The sequence below is a fragment of the Oncorhynchus clarkii genome, chromosome 25 (genome assembly GCF_045791955.1).
Source record: "Oncorhynchus clarkii lewisi isolate Uvic-CL-2024 chromosome 25, UVic_Ocla_1.0, whole genome shotgun sequence".
NCBI classification, from domain to species: domain Eukaryota; kingdom Metazoa; phylum Chordata; class Actinopteri; order Salmoniformes; family Salmonidae; genus Oncorhynchus; species Oncorhynchus clarkii.
Genome location: NC_092171.1, coordinates 41,584,484 through 41,605,621, shown reverse-complemented (window position 1 = coordinate 41,605,621; position 21,138 = coordinate 41,584,484). Strand labels below are relative to the sequence as shown.

Here is a 21,138-nt window from a genome sequence, read left to right as displayed (position 1 = left end):
TAGCCTAGTCATCCATAGCAAATGGATATAGAAAAATAAACAAAACATGAACACAACTGTCTGTGATCCTGACTTGGACCTTGGAGACAGACAGGGAAGTGTCTACTTTGTTATACTCCAAATCAAAATCACATTTTATTATTTACACACACATATTTAGCAGATATTATTGCGAGTGTAGTGAAATTCAATCCAATTCCCAGAGACATTCAAAATGTGTTGTTGCTTTATGTGAACACACATAGGCTTTATGTGAACACACATAGGATTTATGTGAACACACATAGGCTTTATGTGAACACACATACACAGGGACTTGGGAGCGTTCCAGAACTCTGCCAGGACAAATGGGGGATATTGAAGCTGGATCGTCTGTGGTTCTCCCTTCCCCTGGTAATGGTAATCCATCTTACTTTCACCACACGTTACATCAGACAGAGGTAGGCTGTAACAGCGCGATGCTTTATCACATGGTTCCTACGGGGTTACAGATGCTGTCCACAGTGAGGGGGGGGGGGGGGAACTACAATAACTCCTCATTTTTCACGAGGTTGTACGTTTTTCTTTTGACAGCGAGTGCGTTGAAATATGTGAAGGTAGTCTGCTATTCAGAGAGACAATGTTACTATTCAGAGAGACAATGTTACTATTCAGAGAGACAATGTTGCTATTCAGAGAGACAATGTTACTATTCAAAGACAATGTTGCTATTCAGAGAGACAATGTTACTATTCAGAGAGACAATGTTACTATTCAGAGAGACAATGTTACTATTCAGAGACAATGTTACTATTCAGAGACAATGTTACTATTCAGAGACAATGTTACTATTCAGAGACAATGTTACTATTCAGAGAGACAATGTTACTATTCAGAGAGACAATGTTACTATTCAGAGAGACAATGTTACTATTCAGAGACAATGTTACTATTCAGAGAGACAATGTTACTATTCAGAGAGACAATGTTACTATTCAGAGAGACAATGTTACTATTCAGAGAGACAATGTTACTATTCAGAGAGACAAAGTTACTATTCACAGACAATGTTACTATTCAGAGAGACAATGTTACTATTCAGAGAGACAATGTTGCTATTCAGAGACAATGTTGCTATTCAGAGAGACAATGTTACTATTCAGAGAGACAATGTTACTATTCAGAGACAATGTTACTATTCAGAGAGACAATGTTAATATTCAGAGAGACAATGTTACTATTCAGAGAGACAATGTTACTATTCAGAGAGACAATGTTACTATTCAGAGAGACAATGTTACTATTCAGAGAGACAATGTTACTATTCAGAGAGACAATGTTGCTATTCAGAGAGACAATGTTACTATTCAGAGACAATGTTACTATTCAGAGAGCCAATGTTACTATTCAGAGAGACAATGTTACTATTCAGAGAGACAATGTTACTATTCAGAGAGACAATGTTACTATTCAGAGAGACAATGTTACTATTCAGAGAGACAATGTTACTATTCAGAGAGACAATGTTACTATTCAGAGAGACAATGTTACTATTCAGAGAGACAATGTTACTATTCAGAGAGACAATGTTACTATTCAGAGAGACAATGTTGCTATTCAGAGAGACAATGTTACTATTCAGAGACAATGTTACTATTCAGAGAGCCAATGTTACTATTCAGAGAGACAATGTTACTATTCAGAGAGACAATGTTACTATTCAGAGAGACAATGTTACTATTCAGAGAGACAATGTTACTATTCAGAGAGACAATGTTACTATTCAGAGACAATGTTACTATTCAGAGACAATGTTGCTATTCAGAGACAATGTTGCTATTCAGAGAGACAATGTTACTATTCAGAGACAATGTTACTATTCAGAGACAATGTTACTATTCAGAGAGACAATGTTACTATTCAGAGAGACAATGCTACTATTCAGAGAGACAATGTTACTATTCAGAGAGACAATGTTAATATTCAGAGAGACAATGTTAATATTCAGAGAGACAATGTTACTATTCAGAGAGCCAATGTTACTATTCAGAGAGACAATGTTACTATTCAGAGAGACAATGTAACTATTCAGAGAGACAATGTTACTATTCAGAGAGACAATGTTACTATTCAGAGAGACAATGTTACTATTCAGAGAGACAATGTTGCTATTCAGAGACAATGTTACTATTCAGAGAGACAATGTTACTATTCAGAGACAATGTTACTTTTCAGAGAGCCAATGTTACTATTCAGAGAGCCAATGTTACTATTCAGAGTCAATGTTACTATTCAGAGACAATGTTACTATTCAGAGAGACAATGTTACTATTCAGAGAGACAATGTTACTATTCAGAGACAATGTTACTATTCAGAGGCAATGTTACTATTCAGAGAGACAATGTTACTATTCAGAGAGACAATGTTACTATTCAGAGAGACAATGTTATTATTCAGAGAGACAATGTTACTATTCAGAGACAATGTTACTATTCAGAGAGACAATGTTACTATTCAGAGACAATGTTACTATTCAGAGAGACAATGTTACTATTCAGAGAGACAATGTTACTATTCAGAGACAATGTTACTATTCAGAGACAATGTTACTATTCAGAGACAATGTTACTATTCAGAGACAATGTTACTATTCAGAGAGACAATGTTACTATTCAGAGAGTCAATGTTACTATTCAGAGAGACAATGTTACTATTCAGAGAGACAATGTTATTATTCAGAGAGACAATGTTACTATTCAGAGACAATGTTACTATTCAGAGAGACAATGTTACTATTCAGAGACAATGTTACTATTCAAAGAGACAATGTTACTATTCAGAGAGACAATGTTACTATTCAGAGACAATGTTACTATTCAGAGAGACAATGTTACTATTCAGAGAGACAATGTTACTATTCAGAGAGACAATGTTACTATTCAGAGACAATGTTACTATTCAAAGAGACAATGTTACTATTCAAAGAGACAATGTTACTATTCAGAGACAATGTTACTATTCAGAGAGACAATGTTACTATTCAGAGAGACAATGTTACTATTCAGAGAGACAATGTTACTATTCAGAGAGACAATGTTACTATTCAGAGACAATGTTACTATTCAGAGAGACAATGTTACTATTCAGAGAGACAATGTTACTATTCAGAGACAATGTTACTATTCAGAGAGACAATGTTGCTATTCAGAGAGACAATGTTACTATTCAGAGAGACAATGTTACTATTCAGAGAGCCAATGTTACTATTCAGAGAGCCAATGTTACTATTCAGAGAGCCAATGTTACTATTCAGAGAGCCAATGTTACTATTCAGAGAGACAATGTTACTATTCAGAGAGACAATGTTACTATTCAGAGAGACAATGTTACTATTCAGAGAGCCAATGTTACTATTCAGAGAGCCAATGTTACTATTCAGAGAGCCAATGTTACTATTCAGAGTCAATGTTACTATTCAGAGAGACAATGTTACTATTCAGAGAGACAATGTTACTATTCAGAGAGACAATGTTACTATTCAGAGAGACAATGTTACTATTCAGAGAGACAATGTTACTATTCAGAGAGACAATGTTACTATTCAGAGAGACAATGTTACTATTCAGAGAGACAATGTTACTATTCAGAGAGACAATGTTACTATTCAGAGAGACAATGTTACTATTCAGAGAGACAATGTTGCTATTCAGAGAGACAATGTTACTATTCAGAGAGACAATGTTACTATTCAGAGAGACAATGTTACTATTCAGAGAGACAATGTTACTATTCAGAGAGACAATGTTACTATTCAGAGAGACAATGTTACTATTCAGAGACAATGTTACTATTCAGAGAGACAATGTTACTATTCAGAGAGACAATGTTACTATTCAGAGAGACAATGTTGCTATTCAGAGAGACAATGTTACTATTCAGAGAGACAATGTTACTATTCAGAGAGACAATGTTACTATTCAGAGAGACAATGTTACTATTCAGAGAGACAATGTTACTATTCAGAGACAATGTTACTATTCAGAGACAATGTTACTATTCAGAGAGACAATGTTACTATTCAGAGTCAATGTTACTATTCAGAGACAATGTTACTATTCAGAGAGACAATGTTACTATTCAGAGAGACAATGTTACTATTCAGAGACAATGTTGCTATTCAGAGACAATGTTACTATTCAGAGACAATGTTACTATTCAGAGACAATGTTACTATTCAGAGACAATGTTACTATTCAGAGACAATGTTACTATTCAGAGAGACAATGTTACTATTCAGAGAGACAATGTTACTATTCAGAGAGACAATGTTACTATTCAGAGAGACAATGTTGCTATTCAGAGAGACAATGTTGCTTTTCAGAGAGACAATGTTACTATTCAGAGAGACAATGTTACTATTCAGAGAGACAATGTTACTATTCAGAGACAATGTTACTATTCAGAGAGACAATGTTACTATTCAGAGAGACAATGTTACTATTCAGAGAGACAATGTTACTATTCAGAGACAATGTTACTATTCAAAGATACAATGTTACTATTCAAAGAGACAATGTTACTATTCAGAGACAATGTTACTATTCAGAGAGACAATGTTACTATTCAGAGAGACAATGTTACTATTCAGAGAGACAATGTTACTATTCAGAGAGACAATGTTACTATTCAGAGACAATGTTACTATTCAGAGAGACAATGTTACTATTCAGAGAGACAATGTTACTATTCAGAGACAATGTTACTATTCAGAGAGACAATGTTGCTATTCAGAGAGACAATGTTACTATTCAGAGAGACAATGTTACTATTCAGAGAGCCAATGTTACTATTCAGAGAGCCAATGTTACTATTCAGAGAGCCAATGTTACTATTCAGAGAGACAATGTTACTATTCAGAGAGACAATGTTACTATTCAGAGAGACAATGTTACTATTCAGAGAGCCAATGTTACTATTCAGAGAGCCAATGTTACTATTCAGAGAGCCAATGTTACTATTCAGAGAGCCAATGTTACTATTCAGAGAGCCAATGTTACTATTCAGAGAGCCAATGTTACTATTCAGAGAGACAATGTTACTATTCAGAGAGACAATGTTACTATTCAGAGAGACAATGTTACTATTCAGAGAGACAATGTTACTATTCAGAGAGACAATGTTACTATTCAGAGAGACAATGTTACTATTCAGAGACAATGTTACTATTCAGAGAGACAATGTTACTATTCAGAGAGACAATGTTACTATTCAGAGAGACAATGTTACTATTCAGAGAGACAATGTTAATATTCAGAGAGACAATGTTACTATTCAGAGAGACAATGTTACTATTCAGAGAGACAATGTTACTATTCAGAGAGCCAATGTTACTATTCAGAGAGACAATGTTACTATTCAGAGAGACAATGTAACTATTCAGAGAGACAATGTTACTATTCAGAGAGACAATGTTACTATTCAGAGAGACAATGTTACTATTCAGAGAGACAATGTTGCTATTCAGAGACAATGTTACTATTCAGAGAGACAATGTTACTATTCAGAGACAATGTTACTATTCAGAGAGACAATGTTACTATTCAGAGAGCCAATGTTACTATTCAGAGAGCCAATGTTACTATTCAGAGTCAATGTTACTATTCAGAGACAATGTTACTATTCAGAGAGACAATGTTACTATTCAGAGAGACCATGTTACTATTCAGAGAGACAATGTTACTATTCAGAGACAATGTTACTATTCAGAGAGACAATGTTACTATTCAGAGAGACAATGTTACTATTCAGAGAGACAATGTTACTATTCAGAGAGACAATGTTACTATTCAGAGAGACAATGTTGCTATTCAGAGAGACAATGTTACTATTCAGAGAGACAATGTTACTATTCAGAGAGACAATGTTACTATTCAGAGAGACAATGTTACTATTCAGAGAGACAATGTTACTATTCAGAGAGACAATGTTACTATTCAGAGACAATGTTACTATTCAGAGAGACAATGTTACTATTCAGAGAGACAATGTTGCTATTCAGAGAGACAATGTTACTATTCAGAGAGACAATGTTACTATTCAGAGAGACAATGTTGCTATTCAGAGAGACAATGTTACTATTCAGAGAGACAATGTTACTATTCAGAGAGACAATGTTACTATTCAGAGAGACAATGTTACTATTCAGAGAGACAATGTTGCTATTCAGAGACAATGTTACTATTCAGAGACAATGTTACTATTCAGAGACAATGTTACTATTCAGAGAGACAATGTTACTATTCAGAGTCAATGTTACTATTCAGAGACAATGTTACTATTCAGAGAGACAATGTTACTATTCAGAGAGACAATGTTACTATTCAGAGACAATGTTGCTATTCAGAGACAATGTTACTATTCAGAGACAATGTTACTATTCAGAGAGACAATGTTACTATTCAGAGACAATGTTACTATTCAGAGAGACAATGTTACTATTCAGAGAGACAATGTTACTATTCAGAGAGACAATGTTACTATTCAGAGAGACAATGTTGCTATTCAGAGAGACAATGTTGCTATTCAGAGAGACAATGTTACTATTCAGAGAGACAATGTTACTATTCAGAGAGACAATGTTACTATTCAGAGAGACAATGTTACTATTCAGAGAGACAATGTTACTATTCAGAGACAATGTTACTATTCAGAGAGACAATGTTACTATTCAGAGAGACAATGTTGCTATTCAGAGAGACAATGTTACTATTCAGAGAGACAATGTTACTATTCAGAGAGACAATGTTGCTATTCAGAGAGACAATGTTACTATTCAGAGACAATGTTACTATTCAGAGAGACAATGTTACTATTCAGAGTCAATGTTACTATTCAGAGACAATGTTACTATTCAGAGAGACAATGTTACTATTCAGAGAGACAATGTTACTATTCAGAGAGACAATGTTACTATTCAGAGAGACAATGTTGCTATTCAGAGACAATGTTACTATTCAGAGACAATGTTACTATTCAGAGACAATGTTACTATTCAGAGACAATGTTACTATTCAGAGACAATGTTACTATTCAGAGAGACAATGTTACTATTCAGAGACAATGTTACTATTCAGAGACAATGTTACTATTCAGAGAGACAATGTTACTATTCAGAGAGACAATGTTACTATTCAGAGACAATGTTACTATTCAGAGAGACAATGTTACTATTCAGAGAGACAATGTTACTATTCAGAGACAATGTTACTATTCAGAGACAATGTTACTATTCAGAGACAATGTTACTATTCAGAGAGACAATGTTACTATTCAGAGAGTCAATGTTACTATTCAGAGAGACAATGTTACTATTCAGAGAGACAATGTTATTATTCAGAGAGACAATGTTATTATTCAGAGAGACAATGTTACTATTCAGAGACAATGTTACTATTCAGAGAGACAATGTTACTATTCAAAGAGACAATGTTACTATTCAGAGAGACAATGTTACTATTCAGAGACAATGTTACTATTCAGAGAGACAATGTTACTATTCAGAGAGACAATGTTACTATTCAGAGAGACAATGTTACTATTCAGAGACAATGTTACTATTCAAAGAGACAATGTTACTATTCAGAGAGACAATGTTACTATTCAGAGACAATGTTACTATTCAGAGAGACAATGTTACTATTCAGAGAGACAATGTTACTATTCAGAGAGACAATGTTACTATTCAGAGAGACAATGTTACTATTCAGAGAGACAATGTTACTATTCAGAGACAATGTTACTATTCAGAGAGACAATGTTACTATTCAGAGAGACAATGTTACTATTCAGAGACAATGTTACTATTCAGAGAGACAATGTTGCTATTCAGAGAGACAATGTTACTATTCAGAGAGACAATGTTACTATTCAGAGAGCCAATGTTACTATTCAGAGAGCCAATGTTACTATTCAGAGAGCCAATGTTACTATTCAGAGAGACAATGTTACTATTCAGAGAGACAATGTTACTATTCAGAGAGACAATGTTACTATTCAGAGAGACAATGTTACTATTCAGAGAGCCAATGTTACTATTCAGAGAGCCAATGTTACTATTCAGAGAGCCAATGTTACTATTCAGAGAGCCAATGTTACTATTCAGAGAGCCAATGTTACTATTCAGAGAGACAATGTTACTATTCAGAGAGACAATGTTACTATTCAGAGAGACAATGTTACTATTCAGAGAGACAATGTTACTATTCAGAGACAATGTTACTATTCAGAGAGACAATGTTACTATTCAGAGAGACAATGTTACTATTCAGAGAGACAATGTTACTATTCAGAGAGACAATGTTAATATTCAGAGAGACAATGTTAATATTCAGAGAGCCAATGTTACTATTCAGAGAGACAATGTTACTATTCAGAGAGACAATGTAACTATTCAGAGAGACAATGTTACTATTCAGAGAGACAATGTTACTATTCAGAGAGACAATGTTACTATTCAGAGAGACAATGTTGCTATTCAGAGACAATGTTACTATTCAGAGAGACAATGTTACTATTCAGAGACAATGTTACTATTCAGAGAGACAATGTTACTATTCAGAGAGCCAATGTTACTATTCAGAGAGCCAATGTTACTATTCAGAGTCAATGTTACTATTCAGAGACAATGTTACTATTCAGAGAGACAATGTTACTATTCAGAGAGACAATGTTACTATTCAGAGAGACAATGTTACTATTCAGAGACAATGTTACTATTCAGAGAGACAATGTTACTATTCAGAGAGACAATGTTACTATTCAGAGAGACAATGTTACTATTCAGAGAGACAATGTTACTATTCAGAGAGACAATGTTGCTATTCAGAGAGACAATGTTACTATTCAGAGAGACAATGTTACTATTCAGAGAGACAATGTTACTATTCAGAGAGACAATGTTACTATTCAGAGAGACAATGTTACTATTCAGAGAGACAATGTTACTATTCAGAGACAATGTTACTATTCAGAGAGACAATGTTGCTATTCAGAGAGACAATGTTACTATTCAGAGAGACAATGTTACTATTCAGAGAGACAATGTTGCTATTCAGAGAGACAATGTTACTATTCAGAGAGACAATGTTACTATTCAGAGAGACAATGTTACTATTCAGAGAGACAATGTTACTATTCAGAGAGACAATGTTACTATTCAGAGACAATGTTACTATTCAGAGACAATGTTACTATTCAGAGAGACAATGTTACTATTCAGAGTCAATGTTACTATTCAGAGACAATGTTACTATTCAGAGAGACAATGTTACTATTCAGAGAGACAATGTTACTATTCAGAGACAATGTTGCTATTCAGAGACAATGTTACTATTCAGAGACAATGTTACTATTCAGAGACAATGTTACTATTCAGAGACAATGTTACTATTCAGAGACAATGTTACTATTCAGAGAGACAATGTTACTATTCAGAGAGACAATGTTACTATTCAGAGAGACAATGTTACTATTCAGAGAGACAATGTTGCTATTCAGAGAGACAATGTTGCTATTCAGAGAGACAATGTTACTATTCAGAGAGACAATGTTACTATTCAGAGAGACAATGTTACTATTCAGAGAGACAATGTTACTATTCAGAGAGACAATGTTACTATTCAGAGACAATGTTACTATTCAGAGAGACAATGTTACTATTCAGAGAGACAATGTTGCTATTCAGAGAGACAATGTTACTATTCAGAGAGACAATGTTACTATTCAGAGAGACAATGTTGCTATTCAGAGAGACAATGTTACTATTCAGAGAGACAATGTTACTATTCAGAGAGACAATGTTACTATTCAGAGAGACAATGTTACTATTCAGAGAGACAATGTTACTATTCAGAGAGACAATGTTGCTATTCAGAGACAATGTTACTATTCAGAGACAATGTTACTATTCAGAGAGACAATGTTACTATTCAGAGTCAATGTTACTATTCAGAGACAATGTTACTATTCAGAGAGACAATGTTACTATTCAGAGAGACAATGTTACTATTCAGAGAGACAATGTTACTATTCAGAGAGACAATGTTGCTATTCAGAGACAATGTTACTATTCAGAGACAATGTTACTATTCAGAGACAATGTTACTATTCAGAGACAATGTTACTATTCAGAGACAATGTTACTATTCAGAGAGACAATGTTACTATTCAGAGACAATGTTACTATTCAGAGACAATGTTACTATTCAGAGAGACAATGTTACTATTCAGAGAGACAATGTTACTATTCAGAGACAATGTTACTATTCAGAGAGACAATGTTACTATTCAGAGAGACAATGTTACTATTCAGAGACAATGTTACTATTCAGAGACAATGTTACTATTCAGAGACAATGTTACTATTCAGAGAGACAATGTTACTATTCAGAGAGTCAATGTTACTATTCAGAGAGACAATGTTACTATTCAGAGAGACAATGTTATTATTCAGAGAGACAATGTTATTATTCAGAGAGACAATGTTACTATTCAGAGACAATGTTACTATTCAGAGAGACAATGTTACTATTCAAAGAGACAATGTTACTATTCAGAGAGACAATGTTACTATTCAGAGACAATGTTACTATTCAGAGAGACAATGTTACTATTCAGAGAGACAATGTTACTATTCAGAGAGACAATGTTACTATTCAGAGACAATGTTACTATTCAAAGAGACAATGTTACTATTCAGAGAGACAATGTTACTATTCAGAGACAATGTTACTATTCAGAGAGACAATGTTACTATTCAGAGAGACAATGTTACTATTCAGAGACAATGTTACTATTCAGAGACAATGTTACTATTCAGAGACAATGTTACTATTCAGAGACAATGTTACTATTCAGAGAGACAATGTTACTATTCAGAGAGTCAATGTTACTATTCAGAGAGACAATGTTACTATTCAGAGAGACAATGTTATTATTCAGAGAGACAATGTTATTATTCAGAGAGACAATGTTACTATTCAGAGACAATGTTACTATTCAGAGAGACAATGTTACTATTCAAAGAGACAATGTTACTATTCAGAGAGACAATGTTACTATTCAGAGACAATGTTACTATTCAGAGAGACAATGTTACTATTCAGAGAGACAATGTTACTATTCAGAGAGACAATGTTACTATTCAGAGACAATGTTACTATTCAAAGAGACAATGTTACTATTCAGAGAGACAATGTTACTATTCAGAGACAATGTTACTATTCAGAGAGACAATGTTACTATTCAGAGAGACAATGTTACTATTCAGAGAGACAATGTTACTATTCAGAGAGACAATGTTACTATTCAGAGAGACAATGTTACTATTCAGAGAGACAATGTTACTATTCAGAGAGACAATGTTACTATTCAGAGACAATGTTACTATTCAGAGAGACAATGTTGCTATTCAGAGAGACAATGTTACTATTCAGAGAGCCAATGTTACTATTCAGAGAGCCAATGTTACTATTCAGAGAGCCAATGTTACTATTCAGAGAGCCAATGTTACTATTCAGAGAGACAATGTTACTATTCAGAGAGACAATGTTACTATTCAGAGAGACAATGTTACTATTCAGAGAGACAATGTTACTATTCAGAGAGACAATGTTACTATTCAGAGAGCCAATGTTACTATTCAGAGAGACAATGTTACTATTCAGAGAGACAATGTTACTATTCAGAGAGACAATGTTACTATTCAGAGAGACAATGTTACTATTCAGAGAGACAATGTTACTATTCAGAGAGACAATGTTACTATTCAGAGAGACAATGTTACTATTCAGAGACAATGTTACTATTCAGAGAGACAATGTTACTATTCAGAGAGACAATGTTACTATTCAGAGAGACAATGTTAATATTCAGAGAGACAATGTTAATATTCAGAGAGCCAATGTTACTATTCAGAGAGACAATGTTACTATTCAGAGAGACAATGTAACTATTCAGAGAGACAATGTTACTATTCAGAGAGACAATGTTACTATTCAGAGAGACAATGTTACTATTCAGAGAGACAATGTTGCTATTCAGAGACAATGTTACTATTCAGAGAGACAATGTTACTATTCAGAGACAATGTTACTATTCAGAGAGACAATGTTACTATTCAGAGAGCCAATGTTACTATTCAGAGAGCCAATGTTACTATTCAGAGTCAATGTTACTATTCAGAGACAATGTTACTATTCAGAGACAATGTTACTATTCAGAGAGACAATGTTACTATTCAGAGAGACAATGTTACTATTCAGAGAGACAATGTTACTATTCAGAGACAATGTTACTATTCAGAGAGACAATGTTACTATTCAGAGAGACAATGTTACTATTCAGAGAGACAATGTTACTATTCAGAGAGACAATGTTACTATTCAGAGAGACAATGTTGCTATTCAGAGAGACAATGTTACTATTCAGAGAGACAATGTTACTATTCAGAGAGACAATGTTACTATTCAGAGAGACAATGTTACTATTCAGAGAGACAATGTTACTATTCAGAGAGACAATGTTACTATTCAGAGACAATGTTACTATTCAGAGAGACAATGTTACTATTCAGAGAGACAATGTTGCTATTCAGAGAGACAATGTTACTATTCAGAGAGACAATGTTACTATTCAGAGAGACAATGTTGCTATTCAGAGAGACAATGTTACTATTCAGAGAGACAATGTTACTATTCAGAGAGACAATGTTACTATTCAGAGAGACAATGTTGCTATTCAGAGACAATGTTACTATTCAGAGACAATGTTACTATTCAGAGAGACAATGTTACTATTCAGAGACAATGTTACTATTCAGAGACAATGTTACTATTCAGAGACAATGTTACTATTCAGAGAGACAATGTTACTATTCAGAGAGACAATGTTACTATTCAGAGACAATGTTGCTATTCAGAGACAATGTTACTATTCAGAGACAATGTTACTATTCAGAGACAATGTTACTATTCAGAGACAATGTTACTATTCAGAGACAATGTTACTATTCAGAGAGACAATGTTACTATTCAGAGAGACAATGTTACTATTCAGAGAGACAATGTTACTATTCAGAGAGACAATGTTGCTATTCAGAGAGACAATGTTACTATTCAGAGAGACAATGTTACTATTCAGAGAGACAATGTTACTATTCAGAGAGACAATGTTACTATTCAGAGAGACAATGTTACTATTCAGAGAGAGAATGTTACTATTCAGAGAGACAATGTTACTATTCAGAGAGACAATGTTACTATTCAGAGAGACAATGTTACTATTCAGAGAGACAATGTTACTATTCAGAGAGACAATGTTACTATTCAGAGAGACAATGTTGCTATTCAGAGAGACAATGTTACTATTCAGAGAGACAATGTTACTATTCAGAGAGACAATGTTACTATTCAGAGAGACAATGTTACTATTCAGAGAGACAATGTTACTATTCAGAGAGACAATGTTGCTATTCAGAGACAATGTTACTATTCAGAGACAATGTTACTATTCAGAGAGACAATGTTACTATTCAGAGTCAATGTTACTATTCAGAGACAATGTTACTATTCAGAGAGACAATGTTACTATTCAGAGAGACAATGTTACTATTCAGAGAGACAATGTTACTATTCAGAGAGACAATGTTGCTATTCAGAGACAATGTTACTATTCAGAGACAATGTTACTATTCAGAGACAATGTTACTATTCAGAGACAATGTTACTATTCAGAGACAATGTTACTATTCAGAGAGACAATGTTACTATTCAGAGACAATGTTACTATTCAGAGACAATGTTACTATTCAGAGAGACAATGTTACTATTCAGAGAGACAATGTTACTATTCAGAGACAATGTTACTATTCAGAGAGACAATGTTACTATTCAGAGAGACAATGTTACGAGGCAGGTAACTCCTTTAACAGTTAAAGCAGGGTACTGTTTCATCGGATTCCTCCTTCACAGTTAAAGCAGGGTACCGTTTCATCGGATTCCTCCTTCACAGTTAAAGCAAGGTACCGTTTCATCGGATTCCTCCTTCACAGATGAACCAGTACCCTGTTTTATCACCATCATAGAATGATTGTACAGAACAACTTGGCAATATTCTAACCACTTCAATACATGAAAAACCATCAAACATCCTACATGGCTGAAGCTGGCCCATAAAGGGGGCTATACATCCTACATGACTGAAGCTGGCCCATAAAGGAGGCTAAACATCCTACATGACTGAAGCTGGCCCATAAAGGGGGCTATACATCCTACATGGCTGAAGCTGGCCCATAAAGGGGGCTATACATCCTACATGGCTGAAGCTGGCCCATAAAGGAGGCTATACATCCTACATGACTGAAGCTGGCCCATAAAGGAGGCTATACATCCTACATGGCTGAAGCTGGCCCATAAAGGAGGCTATACATCCTACATGGCTGAAGCTGGCCCATAAAGGGGGCTATACATCCTACATGGCTGAAGCTGGCCCATAAAGGAGGCTATACATCCTACATGACTGAAGCTGGCCCATAAAGGAGGCTATACATCCTACATGACTGAAGCTGGCCCATAAAGGAGGCTATACATCCTACATGACTGAAGCTGGCCCATAAAGGAGGCTATACATCCTACATGACTGAAGCTGGCCCATAAAGGAGGCTATACATCCTACATGACTGAAGCTGGCCCATAAAGGAGGCTATACATCCTACATGACTGAAGCTGGCCCATAAAGGAGGCTATACATCCTACATGACTGAAGCTGGCCCATAAAGGAGGCTATACATCCTACATGACTGAAGCTGGCCCATAAAGGAGGCTATACATCCTACATGACTGAAGCTGGCCCCCAGCTCCTGTATTTGGAACCCAAGACACTAAAGTGATAATGTGGTGGGCAGAAGGTTGACTCAGTAAATGAAAGCCTTGATTGGTAGGTGACTCACCACTCTAAATAAAGCCTTTACAAAATGTCATAAGTCAGCTATATAAAAATAAAAAAAACAGGCAAAAGCAACTTGGAGAGAGGAGGATTACCTGCCCACATACAATAAAGTGCTTGATAACTAGGCCAGAGGTATACATTTCCCATTGACATTAAGCTGCACAAAGAGTTTAAACAGATCAAATACTTTATTATGTCATTAAGGCTTAAGCCTGATGAATTTACTGTGTTAAACGAGGCCTCACCTCCTGGTGACACTAGTGACCATATCCCCCGTGCATCCCGCAAAGGCTGAGGTGTTGCTAACATTTACGATAGCAAATTTCAATTTACAAAAAAAAACAATGACGTTTTTTTGTCTTTTGAGCTTCTAGTCATGGAATCTATGCAGCCTACTCAATCACTTTTTATAGCCACTGTTTACAGGCCTCCTGGGCCATATACAGCGTTCCTCACCGAGTTCCCTGAATTCCTATCGGACCATATAGTCATAGCAGATAATATTCAAATTTTGTCCACAGACCCACTCCAAAAGGCTTTCGGAGCCATCATCGACTCAGTGGGTTTTGTCCAACATGTCTCTGGACCTACTCACTGTCACAGTCATACTCTGGACCTAGTTTTGTCCCATGGAATAAATGTTGTGGATCTTAATGTTTTTCCTCATAATCCTGGACTATCGGACCACCATTTTATTAGGTTAGCAATCGCCAACAAATAATCTGCTCAGACCCCAACCAAGGAGCATCAAAAGTCATGCTATAAATTCTCAGACAAACCAAAGACTCTTTGATGCCCTTCCAGACTCCCACTGCCAACCCAAGGACGTCAGAGGACAAAAAAACAGTTAACCACCTAACTGAGGAACTCAATTTAACCTTGCACAGTCCCCTAGATGCAGTTGCACCCCTAAAAACTAAAACAATTTGTCATAAGAAACTAGCTCCCTGGTACACAGAAAATACCTGAGCTCTGAAGCAAGCTTCCAGAAAATTGGAACGGAAATGGTGCCACACCAAACTAGAAGTCTTCCGACTAGCTTGGAAAGACAGTACCGCGCAGTATCGAAGAGCCCTTACTACTGCTCGATCATCCTATTTTTCCAACTTAATTGAGGAAAATTAGAACAATCCAAAATTTATTTTTTATACTGTCGCAAAGCTAACTAAAAAGCAGCATTCCCCAAGAGAGGATGGCTTTCACTTCAGCAGTAATAAATTCATGAACTTCTTTGAGGAAAAGATCATTAGAAAGCAAATATTGGAATCCTCTTTAAATCTGCGTATTCCTCCAAAGCTCAGTTGTCCTGAGTCTTTACAACTCTGTCAGGACCTAGGGTCAAGAGAGACACTCAAGTGTCTTAGTACTATATCCCTTGACACAATGATAAAATAATATTGGCCTCTAAACCTTCAACCTTCTGTCCTCGTGCTCCTAGACCTTAGTGCTGCTTTTGATACCATCGATCACCACATTCTTTTGGAGAGATTGGAAACCCAAATTGGTCTACACAAACAAGTTCTGGCCTGGTTTAGATCTTATCTGTCGGAAAGATATCAGTTTGTCTCTGTGAATGGTTTGTCCTCTGACAAATCAACTGTAAATTTCGGTGTTCCTCAAGGTTCCGTTTTAGGACCACTATTGTTTTCACTATATATTTTACCTCTTGGGGATGTCATTTGAAAACATAATGTTAACTTTCACTGCTATGCGGATGACACACAGCTGTACATTTCAATGAAACATGGTGAAGCCCCAAAATTGCCCTCGCTAGCAGCCTGTGTTTCAGACATAAGGAAGTTGATGGCTGCAAACGTTCTACTTTTAAACTCGGACAAAACAGAGATGCTTGTTCTAGGTCCCAAGAAACAAAGAGATCTTCTGTTGAATCTGACAATTAATCTTAATGGTTGTACAGTCGTCTCAAATAAAACTGTGAAGGACCTCTGCGTTACTCTGGACCTTGATCTCTCTTTTGATGATTATATCAAGACTGTTTCAAGGACAGCTTTTTTCCATCTACGTAACATAGCAAAAATCTGAAACTTTCTGTCCAAAAATGATGCAGAAAAATGAATCCATGCTTTTGTTACTTCTAGGTTAGACTACTGCAATGCTCTACTTTCCGGCTACCCGGATAAAGCACTAAATAAACTTCAGTTAGTGCTAAATACGGCTGCTAGAATCCTGACTAGAACCAAAAAAAATGATATTACTCCAGTGCTAGCCTCCCTACACTGGCTTCCTGTTAAGGCAAGGGCTGATTTCAAGGTTTTACTGCTAACCTACAAAGCATTACATGGGCTTGCTCCTACCCATCTTTCCGATTTGGTCCTGCCGCACATACCTACACGTACGCTACGGTCACAAGACGCAGGCCTCCAAATTGTCCCTAGAATTTCTAAGCAAAAAGCTGGAGGCAGGGCTTTCTCCTATAAAGCTCAATTTTTATGGAATGGTCTGCCTACCCATGTGAGAGACGCAGACTCAGTCTCAACCTTTAAGAGTTTACTGAAGACTCATCTCTTCAGTGGGTCATATGATTGAGTGTAGTCTGGCCCAGGAGTGTGAAGGTGAACGGAGCTCTGGAGCAACAAACCGCCCTTGCTGTCTCTGCCTGGCCGGGATTCCACTGGGATTCTCTGCCTCTAACCCTATTACAGGGGCTGCGTCACTGGCTTACTGGTGCTCTTCCATGCCGTCCCTAGGAGGGGTGCGTCACTTGAGTGGGTTGAGTCACTGACATGATCTTCCTGTCTGGGTTGGCGCCCCTCCTTGGGTTGTGCTGTGGCGGAGATCTTTGTGGGCTATACTCTGCCTTGTCTCAGGATGGTAAGTTGGTGGTTGACGATATCCCTCTAGTGGTGTGGGGGCTGTGCTTTGGCAAAGTGGGTGGGCTTATATCCTGCCTGTTTGGCCCTGTCCGGGGGTATCATCGGATGGGGCCACAGTGTCTCCTGACCCCTTCTGTCTCAGCCTCCAGTATTTATGCTGCAGTAGTTTGTGTCGGGGGGCTAGGGTGAGTCTGTTATATCTGGAGTATTTCTCCTGTCTTATCCGGTGTCCTGTGTGAATTTAAGTATGCACTCTCTAATTCTCTCTTTCTCTCTCTCTCAGAGGACCTGAGCCCGAGGACCATGCCTCAGGACTACCTGGCATGATGACTCCTTGCTGTCCCCAGTCCACCTGGCCGTGCTGCTGCTCCAATTTCAACTGTTCTGCCTGTGGCTATGGAACCCTGACCTGTTCACCGGACGTGCTACCTGTCCCAGACCTGCTGTTTTCAACTCTCTAGAGACAGCAGGAGCGGTAGAGGTGCTGACTTGCTGCACCCTCAACAACTACAGTGATTATTATTATTTTACCATGCTGGTCATTTATGAACATTTTTTTTTATATATATATATATTTATATTTTTTTGACCTTTATTTAACCAGGCAAGTCAGTTAAGAACAAATTCTTATTTTCAATGACGGCCTAGGAACAGTGGGTTAACTGCCTGTTCAGGGGCAGAACGACAGATTTGTACCTTGTCAGCTCGGGGATTTGAACTTGCAACCTTCCGGTTACTAGTCCAACGCTCTAACCACTAGGCTACCCTGCCGCATCTTGGCCATGTTCTGTTACAATCTCCACCCGGCACAGGCAGAAGAGGACTGGCCACGCCTCATAGCCTGGTTCCTCTCTAGGTTTCTTCCTAGGTTTCGGCCTTTCTAGGGAGTTTTTCCTAGCCACCGTGCTTCTACACCTGCATTGCTTGCTGTTTGGGGTTTTAGGCTGGGTTTCTGTACAGCACTTTGAGATATCAGCTGATGTAAGAAGGGCCATATAAATAAATTTGATTTGAAGATAAGCATTCCCTGTGGTTCCCATTCAACTCCATTCTAAAATGCAAATGCCCCTGTAACACAAACTACTATTGGCAAACTGACAACAACAAAGGTTCTGCCCATTGAATCAAGGTGTTAGTAGACACTAGAGCATACATACAACTATGCATAACTTTACTCATATCTTGGCCATAAAAGCAAAACACATTGAGAGAGAATTTAACTATGGGCCTGGGGGAGACCAATACAACCTTTATAACTTAATATGAGTCCTCTGGCCAGGTTTCAATAGGACATAGATATGGTATAGGGATCTCGTGTCTTCCAACAGGTGTGGAGCTTGTTTTTGGTAAGACACGGATCTAAAAATTCAGAAATATGCTACTGCTGTACATTCAGTTTGAAGGTAGATCGAAAAATTTTTTTTTTAAAAATACCTTGTATACGTCTCCATATGTGCCGCTCCCAACTCGTTGAATAAGCTCGAAATCCTGCTGTGGGTTTTTTCTTTGAATTTCTCCACTCGGTCTTGAACAGATATCCATGACAGCTGTCTAACTGGCTGGAAAAGTTAACACCTAGCTACTTTACATTTAAACACGTTGGCTTGTGCAAATACACGTCGGTATATTATTCGGTGAGGAGTTATTAACGTTACTTCAAGAGGTGATCATTTGTTTTATTCTCTAAAGCTGCAGAAGTGTTGCTTCCAAGTCTGGCTTCTTTCTGGTCCATTTCCTGCCATTGAGACAAGAGTAGAAAATAATAGTTAATAAACCTCTAGCTAATAGGAAGCTACAAAACAAACCAACACAAACGTGATTTCAGAAGTCATTTAAGAAGGCAACAATAGTTGATGTCTGTCCGGATAAACGTTAGTTTGAGGCAAACTAACTAGTTAGCTACGGAAAAGTTAGCAGAAACTATGGATTGATTATTGACTTTTACCAATATAAATACAATGATTAACCCTCTGTAACGTTAGAGAGTACGTTAAGTTAACTACTTACACTGTAGCTAGATAATTTAACTAGGTTTTGGTAGTTATCCAAAGCTAACGTTACAGTAGCTAAGTGGTTAGCTGGCTAAGCGAAAGTCAAAATCCAAAACAGGAGTTAGATTGGCGAATTTACCATTTATTCCCATTATAAATAAATGACTCATACGAAAGAAGGCGTATGTTAAATTTGTCAATATTACGGTGTAAAATCCCTTTCTTCCAAAATATAAATTCAATGTTCCTATTCAGAGAAAGTGTAAACACTTCTTCTGCTGGCCAGATCTCTCTCTCTCTTGACAACGACAAGCACCGCGTTGAGCTGGAAAAAGACCCGAGCTGCGGTCCTCATGTCCCTCCTGTTGACAGCACGACATGCTACTGACTAAGTAGTGAAAAAACTGACTTTATGTCACCCATGCATTCAACTGTAAAAGGTGTACCTACCGATTTCACAAGGAAACAATAACAACTAACATAATTGAATCGATTAAAATGCAATTGAAAGCATTGTTGTTTTTTAAATGATCGAGACGGAATTGATCTCTTGTCTGTTCAATGATGTGCAACTACCGCCACCTAACGATGTAAACAAGCAGGCAACTGTAACCACAAAACGTGCAGAAAAAAACAACACAACGAAAAACATCGAAACAGCACCCCCACCCCTCCTTGCAATTTATAGAAATACTGCACACCCAACTCGCCGTCGGCTTCAGCGTCCTCTCTTCGATGAGCATCCTCCACGGTGTCGGTTTGTTAGTTCCCGTGTCTACATGACAGCCGCGTAGGTTCTCACGAACAGTCAAAACAGAAAGACATGGCGAGAAACCGTAAAGACAGAGACAGCTGGGGTGAGTGGTTAATTATTATGAAGATGACTAAATGTGTCTTCTTGTAGACGCACATTAAAAAAAAAGGGGGAAAAAAAGAGGTGCGCTATTTAGCCTATTTAATGTAGCCCAGGCTATGGGAGAGTCTCAGCAATGCATCTGATCAGCTGTTTGTGCATGAATAATGATGGGGCAGGCGTTGTAATTTGCGTGTTGGTTTCAGAACAAACCATTACATCTATTGAATGCTCAACAATCGCAAAAACGCTGGCCTGGACCAGACCCAAACCAAGCCCCGTTCAGCTGATCAACTAATATAAACCCAGGCCAAGCGTCTATTCTATTCACTTTAGTCTACAGGCCAGTGGATCGTCTGTCTGAGCATCCCCATCCCCTTTAGAATGATTACCGCACAGATCAACGAACGACAGCAATAAAAACACAACGCTAGAATGAACCAGTGTTAGAGAGATTTGGTTTACAGGACTAGGCCC

General features: G+C 37.0%; 2 protein-coding genes across 2 annotated transcripts in view; one reads left to right on the top strand and one right to left on the bottom strand.

The window, feature by feature from the left end:
• The window catches only part of LOC139383836 (mitogen-activated protein kinase kinase kinase kinase 5-like), a 151,613-nt gene extending 131,249 nt beyond the window's left edge, over positions 1-20,364 (bottom strand). Inside the window, exons 1-2 of the mRNA XM_071128413.1 lie at positions 20,259-20,364; positions 19,252-19,552 (exon numbers count right to left, since the gene is read on the bottom strand). Of these exons, the coding sequence (XP_070984514.1) occupies positions 19,252-19,359 (108 nt within the window). The 5' untranslated portion in view covers positions 19,360-19,552; positions 20,259-20,364. The remainder of the gene's footprint in view (positions 1-19,251; positions 19,553-20,258) is intronic.
• Positions 20,365-20,576: 212 nt separating this feature from the next.
• The window catches only part of LOC139383915 (atlastin-1-like), a 17,568-nt gene continuing 17,006 nt past the window's right edge, over positions 20,577-21,138 (top strand). The window contains exon 1 of the mRNA XM_071128524.1: positions 20,577-20,665. Within this exon, the coding sequence (XP_070984625.1) occupies positions 20,632-20,665 (34 nt within the window). The 5' untranslated portion in view covers positions 20,577-20,631. The remainder of the gene's footprint in view (positions 20,666-21,138) is intronic.